General features: G+C 41.7%; 2 protein-coding genes across 3 annotated transcripts in view; both read right to left on the bottom strand.

The window, feature by feature from the left end:
* The window catches only part of phlpp1 (PH domain and leucine rich repeat protein phosphatase 1), a 42,062-nt gene extending 28,841 nt beyond the window's left edge, over positions 1-13,221 (bottom strand). Inside the window, exon 1 of the mRNA XM_072363028.1 lies at positions 11,266-13,221. Within this exon, the coding sequence (XP_072219129.1) occupies positions 11,266-12,886 (1,621 nt within the window). The 5' untranslated portion in view covers positions 12,887-13,221. The remainder of the gene's footprint in view (positions 1-11,265) is intronic.
* A 2,856-nt stretch (positions 13,222-16,077) lies between these two features.
* LOC140269235 (phosphatase and actin regulator 1-like) overlaps positions 16,078-27,203 on the bottom strand; it is a 46,003-nt gene continuing 34,877 nt past the window's right edge. For both annotated transcript variants that reach the window (XM_072364261.1, XM_072364260.1), the window contains exons 7-12: positions 26,542-26,698; positions 23,536-23,591; positions 22,515-22,576; positions 20,628-20,768; positions 18,597-18,673; positions 16,078-18,502 (exon numbers count right to left, since the gene is read on the bottom strand). In XM_072364261.1, coding sequence (XP_072220362.1) covers positions 18,487-18,502; positions 18,597-18,673; positions 20,628-20,768; positions 22,515-22,576; positions 23,536-23,591; positions 26,542-26,698 — 509 coding nt within the window. In that variant the 3' untranslated portion in view covers positions 16,078-18,486. The remainder of the gene's footprint in view (positions 18,503-18,596; positions 18,674-20,627; positions 20,769-22,514; positions 22,577-23,535; positions 23,592-26,541; positions 26,699-27,203) is intronic.

Raw genomic sequence — 27,203 nt, forward strand, 5'->3', positions numbered from 1 at the left:
CAGTCCACCCAGCAGCTAACACAGAGAACCATTTACAAACACTCCTGTGGCCATTTAGGAATCACTATTGACCTGACATGCATGTCCCCTAAATGCAGGGATTTTGTTATAAACCTGGTTAGTTGTTTTCTTAAACTATGGGCTATAGACTTTCTTCAACTCCCAACAGCAAAAAAGACACAGATCTATTTTTAAAAGCTGAGAGCTGCACATAACCAAAAATGAATAAATAAATCATGTGATTTTGATGGATTACAGCTTTACAAAGTAAATGAATAAATAAATAAAAGGTAAGGTATATATATATATAGATATATATATGCATGATGCTGATTCCAGCTTCTTGAATCATAGAATTTCAAAGAGTTTTAAATCAAGAACTGATTGTGGATTGCTGAACGGGCAAAAAAAGAAATCAATGCAAAAAACCACCAGGATATGCAGGGGGTTGTCCTACTGTCAGATGATTGGTGGTCCAATCCCCAGCAATTGCTCCTCACTTGAGAGTCTACTCAATTAATATTATGTTATGAGAATGCTTTCGCGATTTCACAAACCATAAATGATTGTCGACTAATCGAATGTTTTTACTGCAGAACATTACTTAGCGAAACTTGTAAGACACTCCCCGGACCAACACACGTTATCTTTTCACTTAGGACACCGGTTGCTCATCAGCAGCACGGCTGTATCGCTTCAGCCTCCACATTCTGTCACTCAGCAGTTGCTAATAGCCTGTATACAGCACCAAGCTGTCTCTGCGGCATTCTACAGAACACAGCTTTGATAAAGTGCAGGGCCTGATACCATACGGTGGCTTAAAGGGAGTGAGACAGAGCGGGGAATGAGATATTATAATCTTAAGCACTGTACAATAACAGTCTTTCAGACACAGAAGTTTAGCCTTACCCACCTAGTATTCAACACCCCTGGGAAGAGCATCAAGGGAGGGTGAAATCTGAGAGCGAGGGATGACGGGAGAGCAGCGATAAGAAGCAGGCTGACAACACCTCTCTCTAAAACCGAGGCTAAAGAGGCAAGATGAGTTTGCTAATTGGTAAGACAGCCAAGGTTTGATGTAGTGCAAAAAGGTTACCGCCGACTGTGGCAGGGAGCTCACGCATGAGCACACACACATCTTTGTGTGCATGTTTATGTCAATGATTAATTAGCTTGCAGGAACTCCCACGTTTGTCACCCTGGGCTTCCCTGTTCGTTTGTACCCCTGCATTTATAATGTCTGCCGCTAATGGAAATGAATAGGGGGCATTTCAGATTCAGTGCTGGAACCCTTCCCCCCCCACACACACAATCACAGTAATTGCCCTTTTCCTAAGATTGTGGTGATGGTCAACACTGCCTATTCCTCTGTATTCCTCAATAAACTGGACAGAATATTAACTATAACTACACAGCAACTGCTACCTGAAAACTGGTCCTTTTAATGTCACAGAAGCACAGTTCAAAATTGTTGTCAAACGTGTCTCTATGACGTCGTTTGATTTTCTGATCGGGATAAGAAACCCAGTGACGTATTTCTGCATGTCAAACATATGCGTAATACAGCTCAAAAGGAGATGCTCCCGCTATGCAACACTGAATCCAAGATGAAGTGGAGCTAAAATCTACTGATAATACTGATAAAAATATATATATATCTTAGTTGCATTGACGGACACAAAAGAACCTCTCAGCAATATCTCCCACTCTTATTTAACTCTTATTTTTCTAAAAAATAAAAATAAAAAAACTTGTCTTGTCATGCTTTCGCGTCATAAAGATTTTCTGTCTCTATGTAAGTCATTCATTCAATGTGCAATGTCCCAATAAATCAAAGACGGAGGCTCCGCAGAAGGAGCAGGGTCAAAGATCTACAGATCAGCGCTGGAAACGATGTACGATTAGACTTTAAAATGACTCAATGACTTTGTTAGTTATCTTTCCTGTACGGGAAATAACTTCAAGTGTTGGCAAAAGGAAATCAATTCTGCTTTTGTTAATTCATGCACAATATCAGTTATTGGAATTATCAAACCATTATTCATTTTGAAAGAGAATAGACTTCTGTATGGACTTCATATTTAACATGTTAAAACGGCCAATCGAGTAAAAGTACGTAATTGTGTGCCAAAAGATGAAATGCTTTTGAAAAGATGACAGCGATCGTCACAGTGAAGAGATGTGATTTTATGAGCTGTGTGCAGTGAGCATGTGCTACCAATCACAGAGCAGACAGATTCCTGAGTAGAGGAAAAGCAGATTTAAGTAGGCGGTAGCAACGTTTTCATCTATGCGGTATGAGAATAGCACTGGAGTGAGCAAGGGACTGGGTGAATACCAGAGCAGTGTACTGTACTGTAAAATCACACAGAGCACGTGTTTGACTGGTGAGATGAACATAATGCCGGACGGAGCGAAAACTCCAGCCTGCTCCGGGCTCCTGTCTGAACTTGTTTTGCTCATGAACGAGGAGATGAAAGCGAAGCATCTGTGCCATCCGATAACAGAAACACACCAAGTTGACATGTTGCTACTAAGGCTTTCACAGTCAGAAATTTTAGATTTTCGACTGACTGTTATACAAACAGCAAAAAAAAAAAAAAAAAAAGTCTTCTATCTATTTATTTCAAACAACTACTGTGGCATAGGTCTAATCGTAGTTTATTAATATGTGTGGGCTTTAGGATGAGAGGAGCCATCTGTTGAGGTTAAACATTGGAATGGATATTTCCTTTTCTCTTTCAGGCCGAACGGCAGATATAACAAGTTAAGAGCCAAACAATTATTGCCATTAAAACACAGCAAAGATAGGGTGCATAATAAGCCGAAAGGAGGGCCAGACATTGGAAAATTCAGTGGAAATGGTAATGTGACATTTCTGTTTATACAGATTAATAGAAATATCTAACGATTGTACAAAAACATTCCACTCGAATAACCTCAATCAGGAGATTATGAAGTAACTGAGTTCTGACTATTAACTGCAAGAGAAATAGGAGGACAATTCAATACAGCTTCAATAGAGCGAAAGGCAACTTAATTATATACATAACACAAATCAACGGCACTGTGACAATTCATGCTGCCACTCGCAGCTTGCCAACAAATCTGGTCTCATCCATCATAATGCATTATAAATGATGCCAGTGAGCGGTCTTCACAAGTGCAGTATGTGGTGACAATGAGAGAATTTTTCATCCCCGATTGATTCGCCTTTAATTCACAATGCAATAGAGTCAAGCCGCCTTTAGTTTCTCATTTTCCCACAGAGTGGACCGCAGAGCAGATAAGCACACCATTTGTGATTGTTTGTGCTTAACCCCTAACGACATTCATTATCAAGCTATAAATGACTCTTAAAGCTTAATCAAATCTGGCATAGACCCACTGGGATGTTGCAGCCATCCAAGTTGTTTTTGGACTCTTTACATTAAAGACCTTTGATTATGAAAATGTACAGTAATAAGTACACTAATACAAGGGAAGAGCATAAGCAAGATGATCAATGACTGTTTATTATTATTTCTAATCCTGACGATTCTTTAATCGTCAGAGCATCTGGGGTAAATGAAAGGGAAGCAGTCCATGAGGTCAGCATCTACATATACAGTTGTCCTTTAATCCCACCAAAGAACAAGCCATTAAGTAATCAGACCCCAGATCTGTTTAGGACTACAATCAGTTCAGTTCAGTTAAGTTCAGATCAGAGAAAGGAGAATGAGGCAAAAGTGGGGCTTTAACACCAGAAGAGCAAAATGAGAGAGGGACAGAGAGCACAAGAATCAAAGGGCTGAGCTCTCCCGATGATGCAGATCAACAGATCGAGGGAATGAATGAGACTGAGATGTTGCGGCACATTCCCCATGGTCCACGTGTTCACTTTTTTTTTTTTTTTTTTCCCCTCTCCTTTCTTCTCAGTCTCCCTCCTTCCCTTTCCTTTTGTTTTGTTTAAAATTTAACAAGGTCTGGAACAGCGGAGGGCTGAAACGGGCATCCGGGGTGTTTTGGCTCAGCTTGGTGTCACATGCAGGGGCCATGTGAACACAGTGGCACTGAGCGAAAGTGGGGAGGAGGGCGGGGGGGGCGCGAGGGTAGCAGGGCAGGGAGAGAGAGTCATGGTGAGACAACTAAAAAGGGGAAAGCCTTTAACCGGAGGTACTGGAAAGCATTGCGAGGTAGAAAAGAGTTTAAAAAAGGGCATTTATGAAACAAACACTCGCAGAGACAGAACAGGGCTGGCCACAGAAGAGTAAGAATCTGCAAGAGTATGAAACCCAAGCTATGGGAAGGTGATGGGTAACTTCCTGGTACAGCAGGTGACAGCTCGACGTCTTTTTTTTTTTTTTTTTCTTTTCCAGGATCTGGGTAATTATCAAACTGCAGAGCTAACAGCGAGAGACAAGCAAATTGCCACGTTAATGATTGAGACCAGCAGGAGTGTCGTCTCCCGAGTCTGTCTGAGTTGAAGCCGAGTTTCCAGCCTGACAGATCTCAGATATACAGTGATATACACCGATGGGCCACTTTAGTAGGCACACCTGTCACTTCAATGCAAAACAATGTAACAGCCCTGCTATAATTCTTATCTTTATTAAGCTTATGATTGCCCCTTTTTTTTTTTTTTTTGCATGCGATAAGCTTTTCATTAATCCACCGAATTTGGAGATTAATATGAACACATCTGCAACGAGGTCACAATGAAATACCTTTATGAAAGGCGACACTTTTCTGGTAATTCAAATCTTTCAAACCTGCAAATAGTCTTCTAAGCAACGATAAAACAAGCTGAGGGAAAGAAAATATGATATTAGGTTGTTGTGTAACGAATAAGCAGATTGCACATGGTACAGGCTGTACCATGTCAGCTCATTTCAAGTCTTTATCTTACTCTCACTTGCCAATGAGGAAGTATCACTTTTGCACTTGGGCATTTTTTTTTTTTTGAGAGAGGCGAACTTTAAACTGGGTCATCTCACATCAACCACTCTGACCCTCTGAGAAAGAAGCAAAGCTCCACCCAAACCTGCGTTATCTAGCTATATCCAGATCGGGCGAACAATGATTTGAGGACAGTCTCCTAACACTTTGAATTCCACTGACAATGATGTTTGCAAAACACTCTGTGGCCTCACGTTTCCGACAGACACAAAAACCTCTCTGTCGGCTCCGATGGCAAAATATTTAATACAAACCTTCCCCAAAAACCTGAGTGAACGTTAAAGGAAAACAAAATGCTAAGTCCCAAAAAGCCAAATGCCCTCTCTTGAGACTCTGGCTTTGTAAAACAAATCAGCGTTTGTACCACTAGTGTGGTGGTGTTTAGAAACCGCCCATCCAGGAATTGACACAGTTCTGTCCTGTAAACTAGCAGGCAAGCAGGTCTCGTGTTCCCTAATCGGAATTTTTGGGCCTCTGTAATGCTGAGGGTTGCAGATGTTGTCTGGTATTAGGCCGCGCTGCTGCTGATCAAAGCTGCGGATAGTGAGCCCCTGCTGGCTTGTCTCTAATCCTCTCTCATGCATGTGGTCAGGGCTGGGGCTGGAGCTGGTGCTCAGCTCGGGGACAGTGGGCCTACTCTATGACCCGGCTGAAGAAAGAAATCTTTCCACTGCCTTTGCTAGTGGGCACAATCATCTCTGACCCTGCAAAGTTGCTGTGGTGCATTTGGTAAGGGCGGCTTGACAGACAGCTCATAGACTAAGCTTGTCCCACAAGGCAGACAGAAACCACTGCCCCTCCCTACCCCCTTTTCCCAATTCCCCATCTAAGATGTTCCTGCTGGCAGACTGCAGTGACATATCAAACAGACATCGCTCAGACACAGCCTAGATTCAGCTGCTTACAACAAAGCAATTCTAACTTCTTGAATTTTTCCTTTTTACAAACGCCTACAGGGGGTTCAACCCAAACAGAACTATAGAACCTTTCGCATATATTCACAAGAAAAGCTCTTAAAATAGGTGCTTTAAAGTATGCTCGACCTCTACCTGTTAATTTTTCACTTTTTATTACATTTCAAACACCGATTATGACAGTGACCAGTAATTCCTGGAATGAACATCAATAAGCTAAGGGAAGGTAGACATACGGGAAGATAAGTGGAAACTGTCAGATGGTGTGAGGGAGGAGGAGACGTGAGAAAAGATAGTGAGAAGAGAGGGTGGAGGATTGATCATGACACAAAATCGAGAGAGGGAGGGAAATTTCGTGTGAGAAGAGAGAGAATGGGAGGGATGTCAGCCAAGAAGGCAATCTATATGAGACAGAAAGCAGTTCCCCTGGTTGTGACTGCTACAATCTGAAAGTGCCTGCCTCAGTCGACACACATGCGCACATCCTCCGAGGCACAGCTGTCTTAGCTGAATGCTAAAGCTGATGTGGGCACATTTTATTCAAGATCAACTCTGCCTGTGTGGCGTGCATGTGAAGAGAAATACAGAAATATATGCTTTGATTGCTCACTTGTGTCTTTGGGACACAGAGAAAAAAAAAAACATCCCACTGACAGATGCAGATTGGGTTTGAGCTCAGGAATGTGTGAAATCTGGTTAGAAAATTACATAATGAGACTGCAGCGGGTTATTTAGAAAGACCATTAGCTGACATGGATGCACGTATGGATGAGGCTGCGCAGAGCCTCATTTCAGCAGAACATATTCCAGGAGGCTTCAAATAGATGACGGTGTTAGATTTTGCCAAGTCAAACAGATCTTAGTGAAAGTTGGTTTCATGTCAGTCGTAAAAAGCACCATTTGAATAACAAAACCCATTCAAAGCAATCCACAGGAGAGGATGCTATCGGGATAATCAGTGACTGCTAGTGGATAAAACAAAACAATGACAAACAGCCGCACACAGCCCGTTCTCCAGCCTTTAAAAACTGCTCTCACAGAAGTCCAAGTGTGGGAGCAATCTGGCGCGCTGACTGTACGAAGAGAGCAGCGTGGCAAAGACAAGACAGAGTGAGTGGTTCTTTGCTTAATAGCTGTCACAGAGCTCGCTGCAGAAAGCCGGGAGCTTCATTAAGCCTTTAAACCCTGCAGAGTCCTTTAAGTCATCACGTCACTGGCCACCGCCTCCTCAGAGTCCCTAAGGTAGGACTGCAAAGACATAGTTCTGAAGTGAGATGTCACAAAGCTTAGTGTAATTCTGCGATGATCAGGGTCTTTTGAAAATGGTAACATCTTCCGTCAGCATGGAATATTCACAATTACAGCCTGTCGTGTATTACTCTTCTGACATTTCCTTTTCCTCTTATGCTTCGGTTGAACGCTCTTATTTTATCGTTGCTTCCTGCCTTGACAAAAATCTTTTAATTTGAAAGAGAATTTTAAGCCTCGAGTCGAAAAAAATTCATCCCCACTTTATCCAAGTCAGGGTTACATGAGGTTGTTTTTATTTCCACTGTAGCACCAAACGTTGTCCGTCTGGAATGCATGCCAGCAACATAAAAACAAAGTCACACACACTGTGTGTGTAGTACACTTCTGTAATAATCTGTCGTTTAAAGATGCTTTGGAGTTTCCCCAGAAACTCAGGATCATGGGTAGCAGTGGAGTTGTGGCTTGATCCCAAAGCAATAAACCAGAGTTGTTGTCTGGATTTTCAAAAAAAGCCCTTCAGTAAGAGTGAGACAGTGTGCATCAAATTACAAATAGTTTTTACAGAAAACCTATAGAATCCTCCTCACTACGCCGTAATGGCCGTCGCCAATGTGCAAAGCTCTAATGACTTGTGAGCAGACAGAGCATTCACTTTTTGCAAAGACAGAGTCAGTGTCCGAACCATCTCCGTTACATCACCTCTGATGAACAATTCTTCCTGCCATGTTTCACTTTTTCTGACAGACGGTGGCAGCGACATAGGAATTATCCGAATATTGGGCGCAGCAAACTCAAAATATCTGCATCACCGACTCTAATTTTGAGCGGCTCAAGCTGTAGAGCTGCATGGAGCTAAGAGGGAATCAATAACTTTGTGGTTGCTTGATAGTTTCAAGCCCTTTATATGTCAGTGGCACCGAATCTTCACATCAACATTTTGGAGAAATTCCTCTTCGAACACAGTTCCTTCCATGCCAAAGCACCTCACCCTCCCAGTCCATTAGGTGGAAATATATAGTGAATATTAACCAAAATCAACCGATATAATGTGCAACTCCATGTCGACTTTACAGGTGTAAACAATAAGAACCCTTAAATGTAACTCAGCCAAGTATAGCTGAACCCAATAATATACATGGAGTTGAATGATTATCTGTATGTTGAGTATTATTTTTCAGACTCATCACGGGTGCATCATCTAAAGCTTCCCGAGACACAAAAGGTTCTTTTCAGGTCAAAATGAGTAAAAAAAAATTCAATTCTCAAAGCCTGTGAATGTGACATTGAAGCCAGGAAAAAGTGTGAAAAAGCTAGCTATAAAAAAAAAAAGAATAAATAAATCTTTTTTTGTTTGTTTTTTTCTTTAACTGAGCAACCAAAATACTTCTGCAATTCAACAAACTAAATTAAATATATAAAAATGAAATGTTTGTTTGCAAGAAGGTTTGGATCCCTTTTGTAAAATGGAACATTCTTAATTTGTAAAAAAAAAAAAAAAAAAACCTGTGATATGAACTTGGAAATATGAGTGTCTGGCATAGAATAATCCACATATCCATTTCAGATGGGTGAGGGAGCTCAAAAAAACATTAATTATGTGTATCGAAGAGCGCGCACGAGTGTGTTTAAAAAGCCGAGTTGGCCTAACAAACCTAAATAATTCAGTGTGCTTCGATGGTATCTTTAAGAACTTCTGCTCAAACCCCTTTTCTAGATTTTGTTTCATTCGATTGTGCCGTTTTGTCTTCTTGCGAGTTTACAAACACAAACGCGCTCCCCTCCGGCGAGGCGAATATACAGTAACCATTCAAGCAGGGGGGGGGGGGGGGGGGGGGTACTTTCATTACCTGGTGAACTGAGGATCTCCTTTCAGCAGAGCAAAAGCCCTGTTACAAAGCCACGCTGACCTGCAGCCTTTACTTTTATGTATCGAGATTCGCAATTAAATCCGTGGCTGTGACTCAATATACAGACAGAAAAGAAAAACCTCTTTAAATCTTAAGTCTCCTGAGGAAGTGCACTTTTATTTAGAGCTGGATCATTTTGGGACTTACTGTCACAGAATGTATATGTATTGATTAAATAAGTCTATGCTTTTTTCTTTTTTTTTCCCCCTCTCTTCTACACAAATTCTAATAAAGCTGGCTGGGCATTACAAGAGACTCTTGTGTGGGCAGCTCTGAAAGGATCACTCATCAGCCTGCCAAAGAGGACAGCAGCCCTTTGATCTAGGCGGCCTTCTGTACATGTGTATGTGTTTGTGTGCCTTGTGCAGCACGGTGTGTTTTCTCATTTGGCCACAGCAGTCCTTGCACTCAAAGCATGACCTGACCCCTTCAAAGTCAAACTGGTCTCTGCGTTGTCTGGAGGATCGGCCATGATGCACCGTGGCAGCTCCTTAACTTTACAGCCTCTTCACATCATTCTCCTGCTAACCTAATCACGCCAAGTACCTCGTCTGTCAGTCATATTAGAAATTTAACACGACACTCTGCCTTGCTGACAAACTGAAGATCTAGGTTACCACTGCAGTTGCACAGTGCTTTATCTACTGAGCAGCTAAGCAATAAAACACTGCTTGGATATTGCACTTCCTGCATCAAAGGCCACTCTGCGAGCACAGGCATGCAGACAAAAAGGCCTTTAGAGTGACAGAGGTCTACAGTTGTGGCAGCTGTGTCTTAGACTCAGCCAGCAAGTCAGCTGAGGCTGGCCCTATCTCCCCTATCTGCCCAGAACAACCATTCAAAGTCAGCTCAACATGTGTCAGCACACTATCCCATCACACCCCCTTCCTCCACTTCCTTCTCAGCAAACGTGCCTGACATTCTGGAGGAGCCAGCGTACATTCCTTGCGTGCCTCCATCGCATAAGGAAACAGCAGAGAAGCCGGCCAGACGTGTCACAAGGGCATTAGGACTGCTTTCCTTTTCCAGTGCGTGTCTGTGTGGGTATCAAAGTGTCGTTCATTGTCCTTCCACCTGCTGCTGAATGAGAATTAGGCCTCTTGTGGAGATTGCAGCCTGGGTGTTGAGTGGTGCTCTTGGCTGTGGGGGGGGGGGAGCTGGAGGAGGGCTCAGGTGACCACAGTTAAGCTGTCTCACATGGGATGTAGAGGCGTTGCTGCAGCTACGTCGCAGCTGACTGCACCGGCTTGTGCAAGGTTAGATTTTTTTTTTGCTTTGTTTTGTCCTCTGAATACACACTCATCCACATGAGCCCCAGTGTGAACGTCTCTTTAAATTAAACTATTTTAACAATACCTCAAGCAGTCCAGTCTTTACGAGCACAATAGGTCACGAAGCACGTGTGATTGTGAATGTGAACACATGAGGCCATTTTTTTACTTCCTGCTGAATAACCTCTAGTTCAACACCCCTTGCAACAGGAAGCTAGTGTCTCTCTTTTCCACACTTTAGACTCTACAGTTGCTCCTCAAACATCCTCACTATGCTCACCTATTTACCACCCCCCCCCCCAATTACACTTCCCACAACAGCAGCAGTGCTGGAGGCAGCGGCATGGTGAAGAAAGGGACTTCCTCAGCTATGGAGAAGCACGTTAACCCAGTTTGGCAGGCATTTAGTGTGACAGTAGTTGCGCTGGATGCCAATAGGACAGGCACTGCACAGCATCTCAATGAACAGAATTCACTGAATCCACAGAGAGGGCTTATGGTCCTTCCAGCCATACCGTTCCCACCCCTGTTCTCCATCCAACCACAAAGGCATTCAGCCTTTTCATTTGGATGATAATGGGGCAAAAGCCGGAAAGGGCCCCCATGTCTGACCACCATAAGTTGTGGAGATGGCTTTGTGGCAATGTCATGCGTGTCCACTGAAGCAAAGTGTAATGCAACAGGCCCAAAAACAACAGTTAAGGCCGGAAGAAGAAAAGAAAATAATAGAAGCCTCTAAATAACTGTGACAACATAACTTACGTGCATCAACGTGCATGTTTTAGCCAAAAAAGGTAACATTTCTTTATGTGCTCTGTTCCAATAAGATGTTGTATCCCTATATCTGTGTAAATTCATGTTTCATTATGACACAGGTCAACAACCTGTTAGATATGCAAAGGTGTGAAAAAGAGAAGGCCTAAAAGATTACAAAGTGAGCACACACTCGAATCAGAAATCATTTGAACGTATCATTCCATTTACCTGCATATAAACGTAACAAGGAGCCAATTTCCGTGTTAAGTCCTTCCTCTTGAACTCTCCAAGGGTCCTTAAATCCAAGCTTAAAGAGAAAGTCATTCTGGATCTGCAAAGGCCTCTCATCTGGACTAAGTCTCCTCACAGCTTCACCGTGCAGCTGAACATACAGTGTGGGGGTGGAATCACAAGACTCTCCATTGTGATGTGCTGTCAGCCCCGATTTTGCAGCACCTTGGCCATAGTCCAGATCTTGAAAGTCAGGTGTATTACCTGCAGAAAAGGGTCTCGACAATGAGCCGGCACTACTGCTGGGTGGCAAGCTGCCCAGACTATCTGAGCTGAGTCTGCTTTCTGGCCCCATGTTGTTTGTCATGTCATTCAAATGTCCCATGTCGCACTGCTGGTAGTTGGCAGTGACAGCAGCTATGCCATTGGTGCGGTGTCGGGAGATGGAGTCCATGTCTGTACTGGACACGGGACAGTCGAGCTCCAGTTCATCCGACGAGCTTCCATACATGTCCTGGCTCTCTGTGGCACTATCAAAGGAGGGACTGAGGATGGATGCCTCTGTCCCCAAAATCATATCATCACTGAGGGAGTCCCGGTGCTCACTGAGCCTGGCCCCAGAGCTCAGGTCATCAAATGCACTGCTCTCCACATCTGAGCCAGAGTTTAATCCATAGCTGTCTGTGCCGTTCCTGTGCTCCGAATCATCATCATTAGGGGTATCCATGTTAGAGTTTAGGTCTGACAGCGAGCAAGTTATATTGTCCTGCGACTCTGACTCTGGAGTGAAAAGTTTTCCATCAACGTCCTGTTGCTTTTGCCTGTCATCGGCATTCTCCATAAGCAGCAGCCTCAACCTGTCACTCGGGTGGCTGCTTGATTCTGTAGATTCCAGGAGAGTCGGGTGATTGCCTTTTAAACCCGAGTGTTCTTTCACTTTGCATGGGATATCATTATATTCATACTTCATATTGCAGTTGCCGTTTTGGTCAGTCTTGGAGCTATCTTTACAAAAAATTCGCATAACGCAGCTGGACTTGGTGCTGAGTTTACTCAGCCGGAGCGCCACCTCGCCGGCTGTAGTGTCCATAGTGCAAAGGACCGGCCGGGGATATGAAGGCGTCAGTCTGTCGTGTACATGTATGCAGCCCCGGTGTAGATCTGCTCTCACCCACTCCCGATCAGCTGGTTGAAGCTGCATGTTCTGTCGGTGCTTCAGCAGAGTCTTTCTGTCCAGACTCCGAGTATGTAGAGACGCAGAGGACAGGGCCGAGCTCATCTTCCCGCTGCAGGCGGCAGTGACAGCTGAGGTGGCTGCAGCTGCGGCGGAGAGGTTCCTCTTCAAGCGCCGCCGTCGCAACAGGAGAGAGCTGGAGTTGCTGGATGAGCCCCGGCCATTAGACGCCACAGCTCGGTTTGACGCACTAGACCCCACCGTAGAGGCGGAATGAGAGAGACTATTCCCGTTCTTTGCTTCTACGCGGGAGGGTGCCAACTGTCCACCGCCATCATCCGCTGGAGTCCCCCGGGCGACAGACGGTCTGCTGGGCTTCTTCATTAACTTGGTCGCGCATCCATCCGAAGCTCCATCTTCAGCGACAGCCTGAACACTTTCCATCTCTGCCAATGAAAAGTCCCCCGCTCTAAATAAATAACGGTGCGTACTTGGTTATACCAAAAACCGCTACATTGAAAAGCCTTAAAACGTGCCCACCGTGATAAGTGTCCGCCAACTGGGCGGTGTTGCTGAGTTATTCCTTTAGTAGTCATTCAACTCTTGCCTTTCTTTCCCGAAAGAAGTCTCCTCCGCTGTTCCGAAAAAAAAACATTTTACTGATTAAAATTCGCTGGGAAGAGGCTGGGCGCTAAGAGACAGATCAGGGCGGAGACGTGGCTGTGCTGCGCGTCCCATTTGGACCAAAATACAGTGCTAGAATATGAAATGAACGTCGGCCGACCTCCTACGCAAATACTGACTGATATATATTCATGAGGAGGAAACAAGATGGGGTCGCTAACAACAACGCAGTGGATTGTGGGAGTCGTATTTGTGCTAACAAGCGTACTGTAGTTGCCGCTGTTGGAAGGACACTGTAGGAAAAATACATTTCCCAGGAAGCTTTGCTTCGGCTTTGCTCGAGTGAGGCGGTGAACAGACGAGAGGCGTAAACATAGCTCCTATAAAATGTTTGGTGTTGCTGTAGCACGTCCATTTCTATGTGAGCCAATGCTCGTAAGACTCGCAACCGGTGCACCTGTACAATGAAGAGACTATCACATTGCTAAAATAAGTGGTACACTCGGTCTGAATGTGAATTAACAAGTGTCAGCTGTTGAATATATGAGAAAACATCGTTCTTTAGCATTCGGCTTACAAGTCTCCATACACAGCGATTATTTCATTTTAATAAAGCAGCTAAATTCGGCTGTACGGCTAAGTTAAACTTGGCTGTCAGTGTCATTACTTTAGACTAGTGGTGACGAGGGAAATAACTTCAGCACCATCTCATCAGGACGCCATTTCACAAGGCCACTCAATGCCGGCTCAATGTACGCTCTCAAATGCTATTGTGTCTTTTGCCATCTAGTGGCAGACACAATAGAATACAATAGGCAGCAAGTTGGAGCCAACAAAAGCAGGAGAGCATTGACCTTTAAATTGTTTTCTAAAACTTGGAATATGTTATTTTTTTGTATATATATATATATATATATATATATATATATATATATATCATTAAGTTTTCAGTTTTTGCAAGCAGACCAGAAATTTAATTGCCGTTTAGAAACATAGCAAAATTAATTGCAAATGTGCTTTTTCTCTTGAGTTTTCATTAGGATTTTTTTTAATAATCCATTTTAAAAGATAAAGATGAAGACAGCCATCCCTTAGCTGCACTTGCTTTATCATGTAAGGAGCAGCAGGGTCCTCAACTAACAATGGATAACAGTTAAAAGGACACCCTGGGCAGGCTGTCAGTCCTCTACAGGACTAATACAGAAATATATGCAGCTGTGCATGCTCAGTCTCACATCTATAGCCAATTTAATCACTATTTAACCTCACATGGATCTCTTTGAACTACTAGTTTATACTCCTGCTCCTGGAAGCTGTAGGACCACCAAGCCCATGCCTTGTTTTAAGTCATGAACATCTGTATGTGTGCACCTGTGTCAAGTTTAGAGGTCACCCTAAATCTCAATGGACATAAAACAATTGTAATCTTTAAAATGAGGAAATATGATGAGTTTATTCTTCCATTAGAACTACTACAGTTTATTATTTATCTTGCTACATTTAACAATCAATATTTACATTTTAGTGTAAATGCACTTCTAGGGCCTGTATATTTTCAATAGCTTATTTTTTCAAAGTGAGTGCCTTTCTTGGTTTAAAATGGGATGACTGGATATTTAAGATCTAATCTCTTACAGTTTCGCGCCAATCAAGAATTTTTAATTCACTGATGATCCAAGCCTGACCTGTCATTTTCGAAATTCACAGAATTGAAAACAGACTTCTCTCTTTTTCTCCAACCTGCAATCGTGGTTCACATTATTGACAGTGGTTTTAGTTGTTAACTGAGAGAAAGGCCTGAGAAATTGAGAAGTTGATTCCTCTGGTAAATGACAGTGGTTTGCAGCTGAAAACAGTCACAATTAAGTTTGAACTCTCAGCTCTTTGGCCACTCCTCCTGGTCTGGAGCTATAAAGTGACCACATAATTAAATCTTTCTCACGTGTCTGCATAACGCCACAGCTGACTGAACCAGAGTGGAACGGAGCCACTGGTTTGCCCCGGGCTCACCTAAATCAAGAAAAACAGACAGGCGAGGAATGTCAATCATTCCACAATCTTGTGTTTGCAGCAGTGATAACACAACAAAAAAACATCACAGATCAAACCCTGGCAAGGTCAACTATGTGCCATAATCACTTGTCAGAGTCAACAAATTCACACTTCTCACCTTTAGAACAGATTTTCAACACATTTCACAAAGTGCTCCTACAAGTCTAAGCAGTAAGGCAGAATGGATCCGTCCCTTAAGTTTGTGTGACATGGAATAGTGAAAATAATTATCTTTTATAGTAGTATTCTATATTATTTTCTATATAATGACACACATTTATCTTTAAAATCTATTTTTGAGGGCAGGTTTCTCCTGATTTGTACTTCTCAAGATGTATAGACTGTTGCTTATCGGAGCTCTACATAGTAGCTTAATTTGAGTCATCAGGTGAGGGCACCTCTTTTCAGTGATGGGCCCCCCCACACCTCTTAATGGCTCTGCTGCCAGCTCGTCACTGCCTCTCAGCATTCCAGGTGTGACATTGTCATTATGCAGCACAATTGGGGTCAATTCTTCATAGCCATAACAAGTTGCCACTTGAGCAGCCTTGAATAGAAACTTGATACCTTGCCAAAGTCTCTCTTCGTGTTCAGCTCAGTTTCAGCAGCCTGGTGTTTAAATTGGCTGTAAACTTTCTGCAGCCAAACTTCATGAAGAGACTTATGTTCTCCACACTCAATGCGTTACCTCATCTGCTTACTGCACTGTATAAAGGGATAATTTCACTGATAGCATGTATAAATAAGAGAACAGTTACCGTTTGGGAATAAGTTCAAGCTGAGAGACAAAGACTTGTATTGAAGTAGTACTCAAGTGTGCAACAACTTGAAGACCAAGAAGAAACGTTACTACAAATATAAACAAATGTCTCTAAAAAAGAAAAAAACCCAAACACAACCCCCACCCCCAAAAAAACCCAGTAAATCTCTTAAAATCTTCAAAATAAAAATGCATACAATTTAAATGCATTCAGAAATTGAATTTAATCGCAATGATGTGTCCCTTACATGGCATTCTGCATTTCAGAAATGAGAAGAAAAAAAAATAATAAAAATTTTCAGCTGCTTCACCAATATGTGAAAGGAAACGCATTATTGCTGAATTCATGTTCCTTGATTCCAGCAAAATGGAAAACATCATGCTCAGTCACTGGCTCGGTTTCCTAGTTACAAGATGAAAATTGTAGAAATTCATTCGTGTTTGATTCTATTTTACTGCATTGTGATTTAAAAAAAAAAAAAAAAAAAAAAAAACCAAAACAGGCATGATGCATAAAACCTGCATTGGTTGACTTAAACGCACACAAAAAAAAATCCTCATATATCTTAGTCTCTGTGATAAGATGGCCCACTGAATTATGATTTCATTTATCTTTAATGGGCAATGTGACAACAGAATGAGTGGTGTACTGGTTTCAAAACAACATCAACAACACCTCAGTTTTTGCACGTACAAACCATGCAGTGCAAACAAATTTTATGCCGTCCATTCCCTGATTTTACTGAGTCATCCATCATCGATCAGGACTTAAAAAACATGGGACAACACATTCTTTTGCAGACAGATGGATTATAGTAGACTGCCAACAACCCTCCCTTTGCCTCTACTGCATTTCCTCATCTGACAAGTATTTCATTTATAACTTTAAATGTAATACAGTAAAAAAAAAAAAGAAAAAAGAAAAACCTTTGAAAAAAATAAATAATTCTGTGCACATAAAGCTTAAAGTATGAGCATTGAACTACTGGTCTGGGATCAGTGATCAGGTGATTACAGTTCAGATATCCAACAATACTTTTACACAGTTGGAAAATAAAATCAATTAATAATAAGCCAAACTCTTGACAGTGCAAAGTATTTAAGCAGGAAAATATTTAAAAAAAAAAAACGTCGACTTAGAGAATGCACAAAACCTGTACCAATCATTTTAATTTGCAAATGCATCATATTCAATGATAGTTTCATCAAATCTCACCTGAACGTGTTGGTAAAGCTGTCAAAGAGGAGGATTTTGGGGTGGCTCAGTCAAGAAAAAAATAATAATAATAAAGTCCTCTAGAGTAAAGCTTCTCTAAACCTAAAACCCTGAAGTGCAGGCATTATGTATTTACACATTACAAAAAACAGTTGTGTGGGGGTCAAGGGGGGGGGGGATCTCACCTGCAGTACAGCCTTTTCTCTGCAAACAACGGGTATTGCTTTGTCAAAAGCTTGAGTGAGAGAGTACAATTCAATGCACATCATGAACCGAGATTATTAAACGTACCGCTGGAAACAATATCCACAAGAAAAAGTAAGTGGTAACAATGTGAGAAGTCATCTCTTAAAATGCTCTTTCAAAGTAATACAGTTCAAGCTCTGGAATGTGTAAAGACACCGGAATTGAGAATCTATGACCCAAAACACCTCCATTAAAAACGATTAAAATTGAGTTAGTTTTATAAAACAGAACATTTTGCACACCCTGGAACCAGAGTATTTCTATCTTTTTTACATTAAATGAATAAGACTTTGACATGAATGAAACTTGGTTAAGCATGATTCATTTTTTAAATTTTTTTTTCCCCTTCATCAGTATAAACAAAATGTACATTTTGAGAGAGTGCAGGAATTTCCCAAACTCTCAATTTCACAGTTAGCAATTAGTTGTCAGCAATGCTGGTAACAGTTAGAATTGCACATATGAGGAGAATCAAGACTACAAAGTAATGACACAAAGGAAAGTCCAGGGGGTGCTATTGTCTACGAAAAGCAGAAAAAAAAAATATTGCACATGATTTTAAATGCGGAGGCCACCCTCCCTCCCTCCCATCACCGTTTAAGTTGTTTCCAAAGATCCAGCGTGTGCAGCAAAGATGGATCTTCTGCTGATATAACAAGCTCAGAACATTCCACTCTCCACATTCACACCGGGTTGTCCACAAGAGTCAGAGGAGTCCAGGGTGGCACCATAATAAGGAGGAGGGATAAAAACAGGTCCACTGAGACGAGACCACTGGTGTTATTGATGAACCAATACAGATTTCCTGCAAGTGTCAGTCAACTGCAAACAAAGACCCAATGTCCAAAAACCACAGAACTGAGCACCGGCCTGAGAGCTCAGCAGAGAGGTTTAAGAGATGGTTGAACAAATTCCTCATAGGGGCAATGTTGATTAACTAGAGTCATTTTGTGCTACAACAGTGGATGGAGCAAAGGGATTCTGCATCTCTTGGTGTAGTACTGACTCAGTTGTGTGGGTCCTGAAAAGGCATTTCAGAGGACATGGCCTTATTGTAGAAATGGGCACCATTTTACTGTCCAGCACTTAAGGTTCTCAATGGAGCATAGCGCCGGGTCCGGCACTGCTCGAGACAGTGGTGGTCTACTATGGTCTGTGAAACCTGTACAAACAAACAAACAAACAAATAAACATGAAAACTAATGTTTAAACCTTCCATGTCATTCTTCTGTCTTAAACATGCACCGTCACATTACCTGGTTAAATGGCGACTTGACTCGTGCACCTCCATCTCATTGCTCTTGAAATCATTGAGTTCCTTCCTTATAGCTGCCTACAGAGAATAAATAAGAAGATTGAGAGAAGCTGCGATGGCTTAATACATCAACTGCAGACTCTAAGGCCCGTCTCTGCCTCCTTTTTATATGTTTCATGCATTTTTAATGCTCATCTCAAGGCCACGAATGATTCTGCTGACTTAACTTCTCGCATCACGAGAGCCTAGAATTTCTTCCCATCGTGAAACAACCAACAGCCCTAATATGATAAACAGTCCAGTGTTGGTCTAATTAGGAAGACAGCTTGTGTTCTTAACCATAATGATATGTTGATGCTATGGATGTACACTGGTGTACACAGACAGAAACGAGAAGAACAGAGGGCACAATGCCTCACTAATTATTAATGCCCCTTTTGACAATAACATACTGTAGAATGTGATCCACATCAAGATTTTATAGGTTCTTCCTTTGCCCATGCTCCACCTTTCTTTTAAGTTTCACGAAAGTCCACTGAGCAGTTTTTTGCATCAACTTGGAGACTGTTTACACCTGGCGTTGTCAAAGATTTGGGGTTCAGTTTATAGGTCGAGTGGGCTGCCTCTAACTAATTCAATGTTTTGAGAGCCAGGAATACTGTAAGGCACAGCTCTAAGCTGGTTTTCACAGGAAAAATATTGTAACCTAAAATTAAAAATGAAAGCCAGCAGAGATTTCTGCAGCATCACAAATTAAACGAGCAGCTGTTATTCACAGCTGCTTATATGCCCTGTAGCCTATGTGTTTATTTGCATATAATGCTAGAAAGTGAGATCCGACCCCTCTGGGTACTATAAACAGGTGTGGAAATAAGTTTTAAGAACAAACTGAGCAACAAGTTCGGCCCAGTTGTGATTGAGTTTAATGCTAATGTGTAAAAAGGGCCCCACAGGCGGAGAAATGGCACCTATCTACCCATTTATGCTCAAGAAAAGACATTTCTTTTCTTTTTTTTTTTTTTTAAGAAGTCAGATTTGTAGCTCTGTCTGGTACAGGTTTAATCTTGAGGAATCTACATTTAGGCATCACAGATCTTGGATTAAATGTTAACATTAACACTCATCTTCAATGTGAAAAACAAATAATCAACACGGTAAATAAAGCCTGTAGTGTTCTGATTATTTCAATAGGGGACGCAGTGGTTATACATGGAGGCCTCATCTCACCCCCTTTTTTCTTTTTTTTTCCCTATTATCCCTTTTCCACAAAGATTTATCAACCCAAACCAAAGCAGTTTCCTGTGGAAGATGTTTCAAATAAATAATTGGGAAGATGCCCAGTGAATCACTGCCTGTCAGAGGTGTGTCCGGAGCAGTGGAAAGCTTCGGGAAATGGTTAGACGAGGGATCCTTACATCCAATCTAAAATTTCATGTATGACAGCAACACAGAATGGGTAATGTCACAGTCTTCATTATTTAGCATGACTCAAGGGGACGTTGTCAGCCTCAAGGAGGACTGACTGATGACAGCAGAACAAACCAATTTCTGTGCCAGATGACCGAAACAGGAACACAAAAAAAAAAGCAGTGCTGCAGTTGGGGATCCTGAGGCCTGGCTCCTCTCTTATGGAAGGGACGTTGTTGTGTAAAATCCTTATGATTTTCACATGAGTGGTCCTTAGGTGTGTCCTGGAGCACTCGGAGCCACACGTCATCACAACAAAGAAGGTGGAAGATTTGATAAGCAATAGTCTAGTGCTCATTAAAAGTCAGCCTCACAGCTCCCTGGACAGTGAGCTGCAGGACTGCTTCAGGGTGTTAACTCAAAAGGAAACTAAACAGCTGAGGTGGAACTTGCTTCTATAAGACAGGAGGAACACAACCTCCAATAGCTCTCCTGGGTTACGGGTTGCGTCAAGCGCAGATGAGTGAAAAGCGAGTCTAATAGTGTTGATAAAACCTAAAAGCACACATGAAGGATCTTGACAATATTACCTCAGTTTAACTAAATGAGTCAAAGTAATACTGGCCTTATCAGCTGCTGTGAGTCGGGTCCAGGGCTTATCTGCTCGCCTGTCATAGTCCTGGGCATCTGACACCTCCACGTAGTCACAGAATCTGATGAGAATTTTGGCCTGTCTCAGCTCCTCTACAGTGGGCCTCTGGCTCAGCTGAAACAAGAGGAAACAAAGAGTTCTAGAACTGTTAGTTACTTCATATATTCAAAGCACTGGTTTACAGTTCTTAGGAGTTTTTTATTTATTTAATCAAGCATGTTAGGAAATAGATCCTGTACTTTGTTGGCAAACATGTCAAGAGAGGAGTTCAAGATCACATCGGCCTAGCATTCAGGACATCTGAATGAGCCATACAGTTAATAACCAAGCATCCACTTATTACAGGCACCAGCATATCTAAGCTATTTTAGAAAAATCAACATAAAAAAACAACTCAGCATAAAGTCCGTCATGTTCAAATAACTTTAGCAATTTAAATAGCAATCAAAATCTCCAATCTGAAAAATAATCTTTATTCCATTTTCATTCTAAAAATTAAAGAAATTAATAAAAGAAAGAAGGAAAACTGCCAATGGGAGAACTTTGAGCTTCCTGTATAGTACTTGGTGACACCCCATTTGACAATTAACAGCAAAAGCTTGTGGAGATCATTCAAAGTCAGAAGCAAGCCATTGATGGATAAAAACTCACAACAACCCAAATATGTAATCGGGATAAATAGATTTGAGCTTTTCCTATTTATTCAGGAAAAACCTAGGAGTTAGTTCAAAATAAGTCTCCAAGAACATCTGCTTTCACATGACAAATACTGTCAGATCATCTAGAATAGACTTTAAATGTTACCCCCCTGCCCCGAATACATAGTCCTAAACAACAAAACCCATTCGTACCTCTAAGACCTCATACAGTAATTTCATATCATCCCAGCAGAACACTTCACTCTCAAACTGCAGGCTTACCTGTGATACCTACGGTTTCTAAAAGTAAAATGTGAGGCTCCTCTCTTGTGGAACCAGCTCCTAGTTCAGATTAGGTGGGGAAACACCCTCTGCCTTTAAGACATTCTTTAAACTTTTCTTTTGATATTTGAATTTTTAGTGCTGGCTCAGGTAATGCTGAAAGTCTGTCCTGGGGCCCGATTTCAGCTCTCAGTCAGACTTTATACAACCCGCAGCCTCTGTCTTTAAATGTATTATTTATGCTGCATCGTAGATAAGAGCATTTGTATGTCAAGTTTATGGTTCAAAATGATGTTAGGAGGAACTGTTGGGCCCATGGGCACTTTCACATTATTAATCTCGTCCACTGAAAAAAAAACTTTGGACACTCACTTACTTATACAGAAATAACCCCAAGGTGCTGAGCCCCTGATGTAATGTACCCCACACCTCTCCTCCGCTTTAATCTTTTTAACTCCACCCCCCACATGGTGCCACGTAAATAACATTTCAGTGAAGATAGAATATTTTCAGCTATAAACATCAAATTCACAACACAAAACACCCCTAAAATGTGTCAATGTCTAAATTTTGGCATATTATTCTGTTATTCTACACGTGTCGGTCTGCCACCAACCTTTGAGGTTTTACTTATGAGCAGTGTTTATGCAGGTGAGTAGAAAGTGTTATTCTTTAATTGGCAGTGTTGTGAACATTCCCAACACCTCCCTATGGGGTCGAAAGATTTGGCAACCAACATGCTCGAGGAGCAAGGACAACAAGGACATCAGTGTCTCCAGTGGGAGTACAATGCCAGCCCTGCAACAGACTACAATTCATTTCTCACTATAGATGAGTCACTGTCATAATGTTTGTTTATCCTGGCCAAAAAATGTACCCCCCTCCGGGTGCTGGAACAGCAAGTGTGGGTTTGCACCTTTGGAGTTATTTTTGGACTCACCTTTCGTGTCAGTCTTCGTTTTATCTCCCTTTTCTCCTCCATTTCCTCCTGCTCATTGCGAGCTGCAAAGAATAAGAGTGGTATACTTTGAGTAGACAAACAGGAAACGGACTGTTGGTGAGACGTTGAAGGGGGTACAGGCACGCTATTTGCATAAAATGCCTCATTAGAGTCACACTAAACTGGATAATTTTCCCGAGAGCTTAAAATAGTTTCCATTAAGGCTATTTAATGCTTTTAGCAATTGGTATGAGGAGAGAATGGTTACTGTGTTCCTTTCAAGTTCTCCCAGGGTTTCTGAAGTGATGTTTATAATCAAGTTACTGACCTAATTAAGAATAAATAGACTTATTTTAAATGGAGGGAAAAAAACCCAAATAGCTAAGTTTTGTCTCGATAAATCCATTAAATGTAGGTCTTAACAGGCAGGTCAGACAAAGAGACGCGAGTAAAGAATGACCATAATAGAACATGGCTTGTGTTAGCAAAAGCGTCACTAGTAAAACTTCGTTTAACCTTATGCTGAACATGATTTTCCATTATAATATGTAGTTTTGGATTCTAGATGGTTTCTTCCCAGAAAATAAAGTCCTGTTTGTTTGACCTTGGTATTGTGTGTGCATGAGCGGTGGATTTGTCACTCATTTGCACTTTCTTTCTGCACTCTGCCAATCACCCATGAGCCTCTGGGAAAGCTGGAACTGCTGCTAAGTTGCTGTTTGATGTGAGAGCTGCTGAGAAACAGAATGCCTACTCTCTGATACTGTGTGTGTTTGAGCTAAGAAGCCAGTCTCCCTGGACAAGAGTCCTCAGGGAACCCTGCTGCTTGCCTGCTTCACACGAAAAAGCAAGGAGGAATATTAGGAGGAACGGATGCCACTCATAGCAAAATGTCGCTCATGTAATCATGCAGAACTACATGACGAAAGTGTCCACAAAAGACTGCATTAAACATGGACTAATACATAGCTAAAATCAAAGCAATTTTTGCAGCTTAAATATACAAGTTTAAGGCACTCACGTTTGAGGATGTTCCTTTGTTCTAGTTCCTCTGCTGTTGGTCTCTGACTCAAACGCCTGATGAGACATACATACACCGTGAGCACATAATCAAAGATGAAACTTCAGCAAAGCAACACATAGGCAACATGGAGAAAACAAACGCTGTAAATGTGCAAATCAGCTGATTATACATTGGTCATGTAATCATCACCTCTTCAAAAGAAAATCTGTTAACATTTCAGTTGTTCCTCTGACACATAGTGTCATACAGAATCACAGTTTTATAAGCAATCATGTGACAACAGTGCTATGCAAAAATAAAAATATTTCTCAGCACAGGTCAGGAGCTTCTGTTAACGTTTGCATCAAACATTTTTATTTAAAAAATGTTTAACTGGAGCCAGTCAGTCCAATTTGAAACTGCTAATTTCTCATATTTTTCTTGCATTACTTCCATGAGTTTTCTTAGAATAGAGGAGGAAGGCCTTTTCCATGAGAGGTCAGAGGAGAATGGACAGACTGGTTCAGGCTCACAGAGAGGCTGCTAACCCTCTGATAACAACTGATCTGAACAGCAAAGGATGTGCAGTGAACAACACGGGAAACCTTTGGGTGGAAGGGCTGCAGTGACAGGCTGCACGTCCAGTTCCACTCATGTCAGATAAGCTCAAACAGCTGAGGCTGCAGTGGGCACTGGCTCCCCTAGACTGAACATCTGAAGACAGGAAAAAATGTAGCCTGATCTAATTAAGTTCAAATTCTGCTGAGACTGTGGAAGATACAGAATCTGGTATCAACATCATGAATCCTTGGACCCAACTTGTCTTGTGTTAGCACATGATAGGTTGTGTAACAGTGTGGGGAGCACTTTCTTGGCACATACTTTAATACCAACCAGTCACTGTAAATGCTTCAAGCTATCTACTTATCGTTGCTGATCATGTGCTTCCTTTTATGGCCATGAATTATCAATTTTCCAAATGGTAACTTCCAACATAATAATGTCAAAATGCAAATGCTGCATAACACTGGTCTCATAATCACAACCAGGAGCTCTGCAGACTTCAGTTGTCACCAGATCTGAGACCAAGAGAACACCTCTGGGATGCAGTACAAAGAGATTAACAGCATGGATGTGAAGCTAACAAATTTGTAGAAATTATGCATTCAGTCAAATGTGAAGCCAAATCCAACATAATGAGAAAGTGTGGTATTGCAGTAGGCAATTCTGAAAGCAGAAGAGGCCCCTTCCCAGTATCAGTAGAGTGTTTCTGATATAGTCCTTGATAGTGCAGATCTAAGAAAGCCAATAACACTTTTTTTTCACTGGGATTTAAAGAAAAAAACTATGTTGTTGTCCAACAATGAATAAAATAATTGAGGGAATGCATGTGATGTCATCAAACAAGTGACTGTGCTTGGGTTACACCCACTAAGTAGTAAAAAAGAGAGCTAAAAAGAGAGTCAATAACCCTGGATTACCCGAGTTCTGCTGTTTGTTCCCCTACTGTGCAGTTTATTTACATGCAACAAAGTTCTATACAGTTTTTTTTATTAAATCAAATTCAAACTCTTGCCTCATGACAGCTTACCAGGTGCAAAAATCTTACTCAAACATAATCACCACCGATACAGTACAGTTATAGATCATTTTGAAGACTCTGCTCTCCTGTGATGCTGCATCATGTAAATGTGATTATGAAACCTTAAAAGGCCAACTGAAAGGTTTCATAACAATTCTGCAGACACATTTAAGCAGACAAAGATACACGGACAAATGCAGCTAGACACATCCTGTTCTTATCTTACTTAACATCTAAGGAGATAAATTATCTAAAATTTCTTCTTTTTGTTTCAAATAGCACAAAAGATACAAAAAGGCATCTCAGGAGGAGCACAAACAATATATACAGATAAGCAGCATGCGGCGCATACGCAAGTAAAAGTTTGAGAAAAATCCAACCGCAAAAGAGATTAGCGTTTATCAGCTTTCTTTCTCAAAGTCCCCGGGGTTTTCCCTGTGAATCAGGTCAACAGCACTGTGCCGAGGTCAGCATGTCCTCGAATATTACCACAATCAATTCTGATAAGCGTGGCACAAGCAACCACATTACAGGACACGATGCCGCTGGTAAAAAAGCGTGAAAATGGAACGTGTGCATTAGGTGACACTGCACAAAGGACACCGTCACAAAGCTTTTTGGGAACATGACAACCAAGTAGGCCGTCTGGGAACATGCACTATGTTCCTGTCACAGTGGGGACTATTGGCTTGTTTTCCAATGTCTCTTGATAATAATTTGTCCCTCACAATCATATTTCCCTCATCTCATATCTTATTGTGCGACACCGGCTTTAAACCCCCCCATGTTTAAAGAACAAAGAGAAATCATGAGGGAGAAAAACACTGTTGTCTGATCTGCTCAGCTGCTGAACTTCTCATTTATGACCTAAACACATGTATACAAATTCCTGTGATTTCTAAATGCTGCACCAGTGAGCGAGTGTAAAACTGCTGCTATGGAAAAGCTTGTGTGGGGCTGCTGTGTGGAGGAGGCGGGTGGAGATAGTTTGGCACATGCATCACCGTGGTGATTCAGTGAGCGAGGGAGGAAGTCAGGCAGGAGGAAGAAAGAGGAGAGATAGTGAGAGTATGCTAGAGAAAAGACAAGAGAAGGAAAAAAAGAGGAGGGGGGGTGTATCACTGAAATTAGGTCAGCTCCATTTTCAGAGACTCTTTAACAAGATGAAGAGTTTATCCTTATCGGATGTTGAGAAGTAAAACAATGAAAGGATTAGAAAAAGAGAGAGAGAGAGATCTGTTCTGGAGTGAGTCACAGCTATCTCAGACCAACATAAAACAAAATGCTTGGTTTGGCTGAGAGGAGCCATTGCGATTTCCCAACAGCTGCTGCATGGGTAACTGCATCATCAATAAGGTTCATTTAAAATACACATATCAAAAAATGGAAACGTGGAAAAAGTGCTGGAATTGCACACAGTCTAAAAAATGCAAATCCCTCACCTGGTGAGTTTGGTGCCTATTTGCTGCCTCGACTCCAGTCTCTCCTCATCCGTTTGCATGGGCAGAATGTTCTTCTCCTCCAGCTCTCTTTTGGATGGACGGTTACTTAGCTTGATGGCCAGGGAGTCTTTTCTGAGCACCTTCTGAGCAAGGGTACCTAAAGCCAAACACCAAAACATCTCAGAAACTACAGGCATAAAGTTGAAGGGCCCCTATTGTGCTTTTGTGCAGGTTCAAAATTTTACTTTAGTGGGAGTCTGCTAGAATAGGTCACCATGTTAAAAACAGCTGTGTGAAGCAGCTGCTCATTTTTTAACGTGAAATAAAATAACCACAAGGCAGGCATTATGCAAATGTCTTTCATTGTGACTCAGAAAAATATGAAAGACAAGCCTTGAATACAAAATAGGCGATTCAGGCTCCTTGTAAGGAGTGACTTGTGAGGGAGGGAGTAACTCCCGTCGATGTGGACTCTGGGTTTTGCAATTTTGTACTCTGTTTACATGCACCAAAGCTTTGCAACAGTGAAGGTAAGGAGAAGAAAAGAAAATATCGTAATATAATCTTTTAAATATAAAATCTTTAAATTAGATAATCAAGAAACAAAATTCAATCGAAACATGCTTGATAATCCCAGTCGCATAATTCATCAGGGTAACATT

This window comes from Leuresthes tenuis, unplaced genomic scaffold (assembly GCF_036924035.1).
Source record: "Leuresthes tenuis unplaced genomic scaffold, fLeuTen1.0.hap1 SCAF_14, whole genome shotgun sequence".
Taxonomy (NCBI): Eukaryota; Metazoa; Chordata; class Actinopteri; order Atheriniformes; family Atherinopsidae; genus Leuresthes; species Leuresthes tenuis.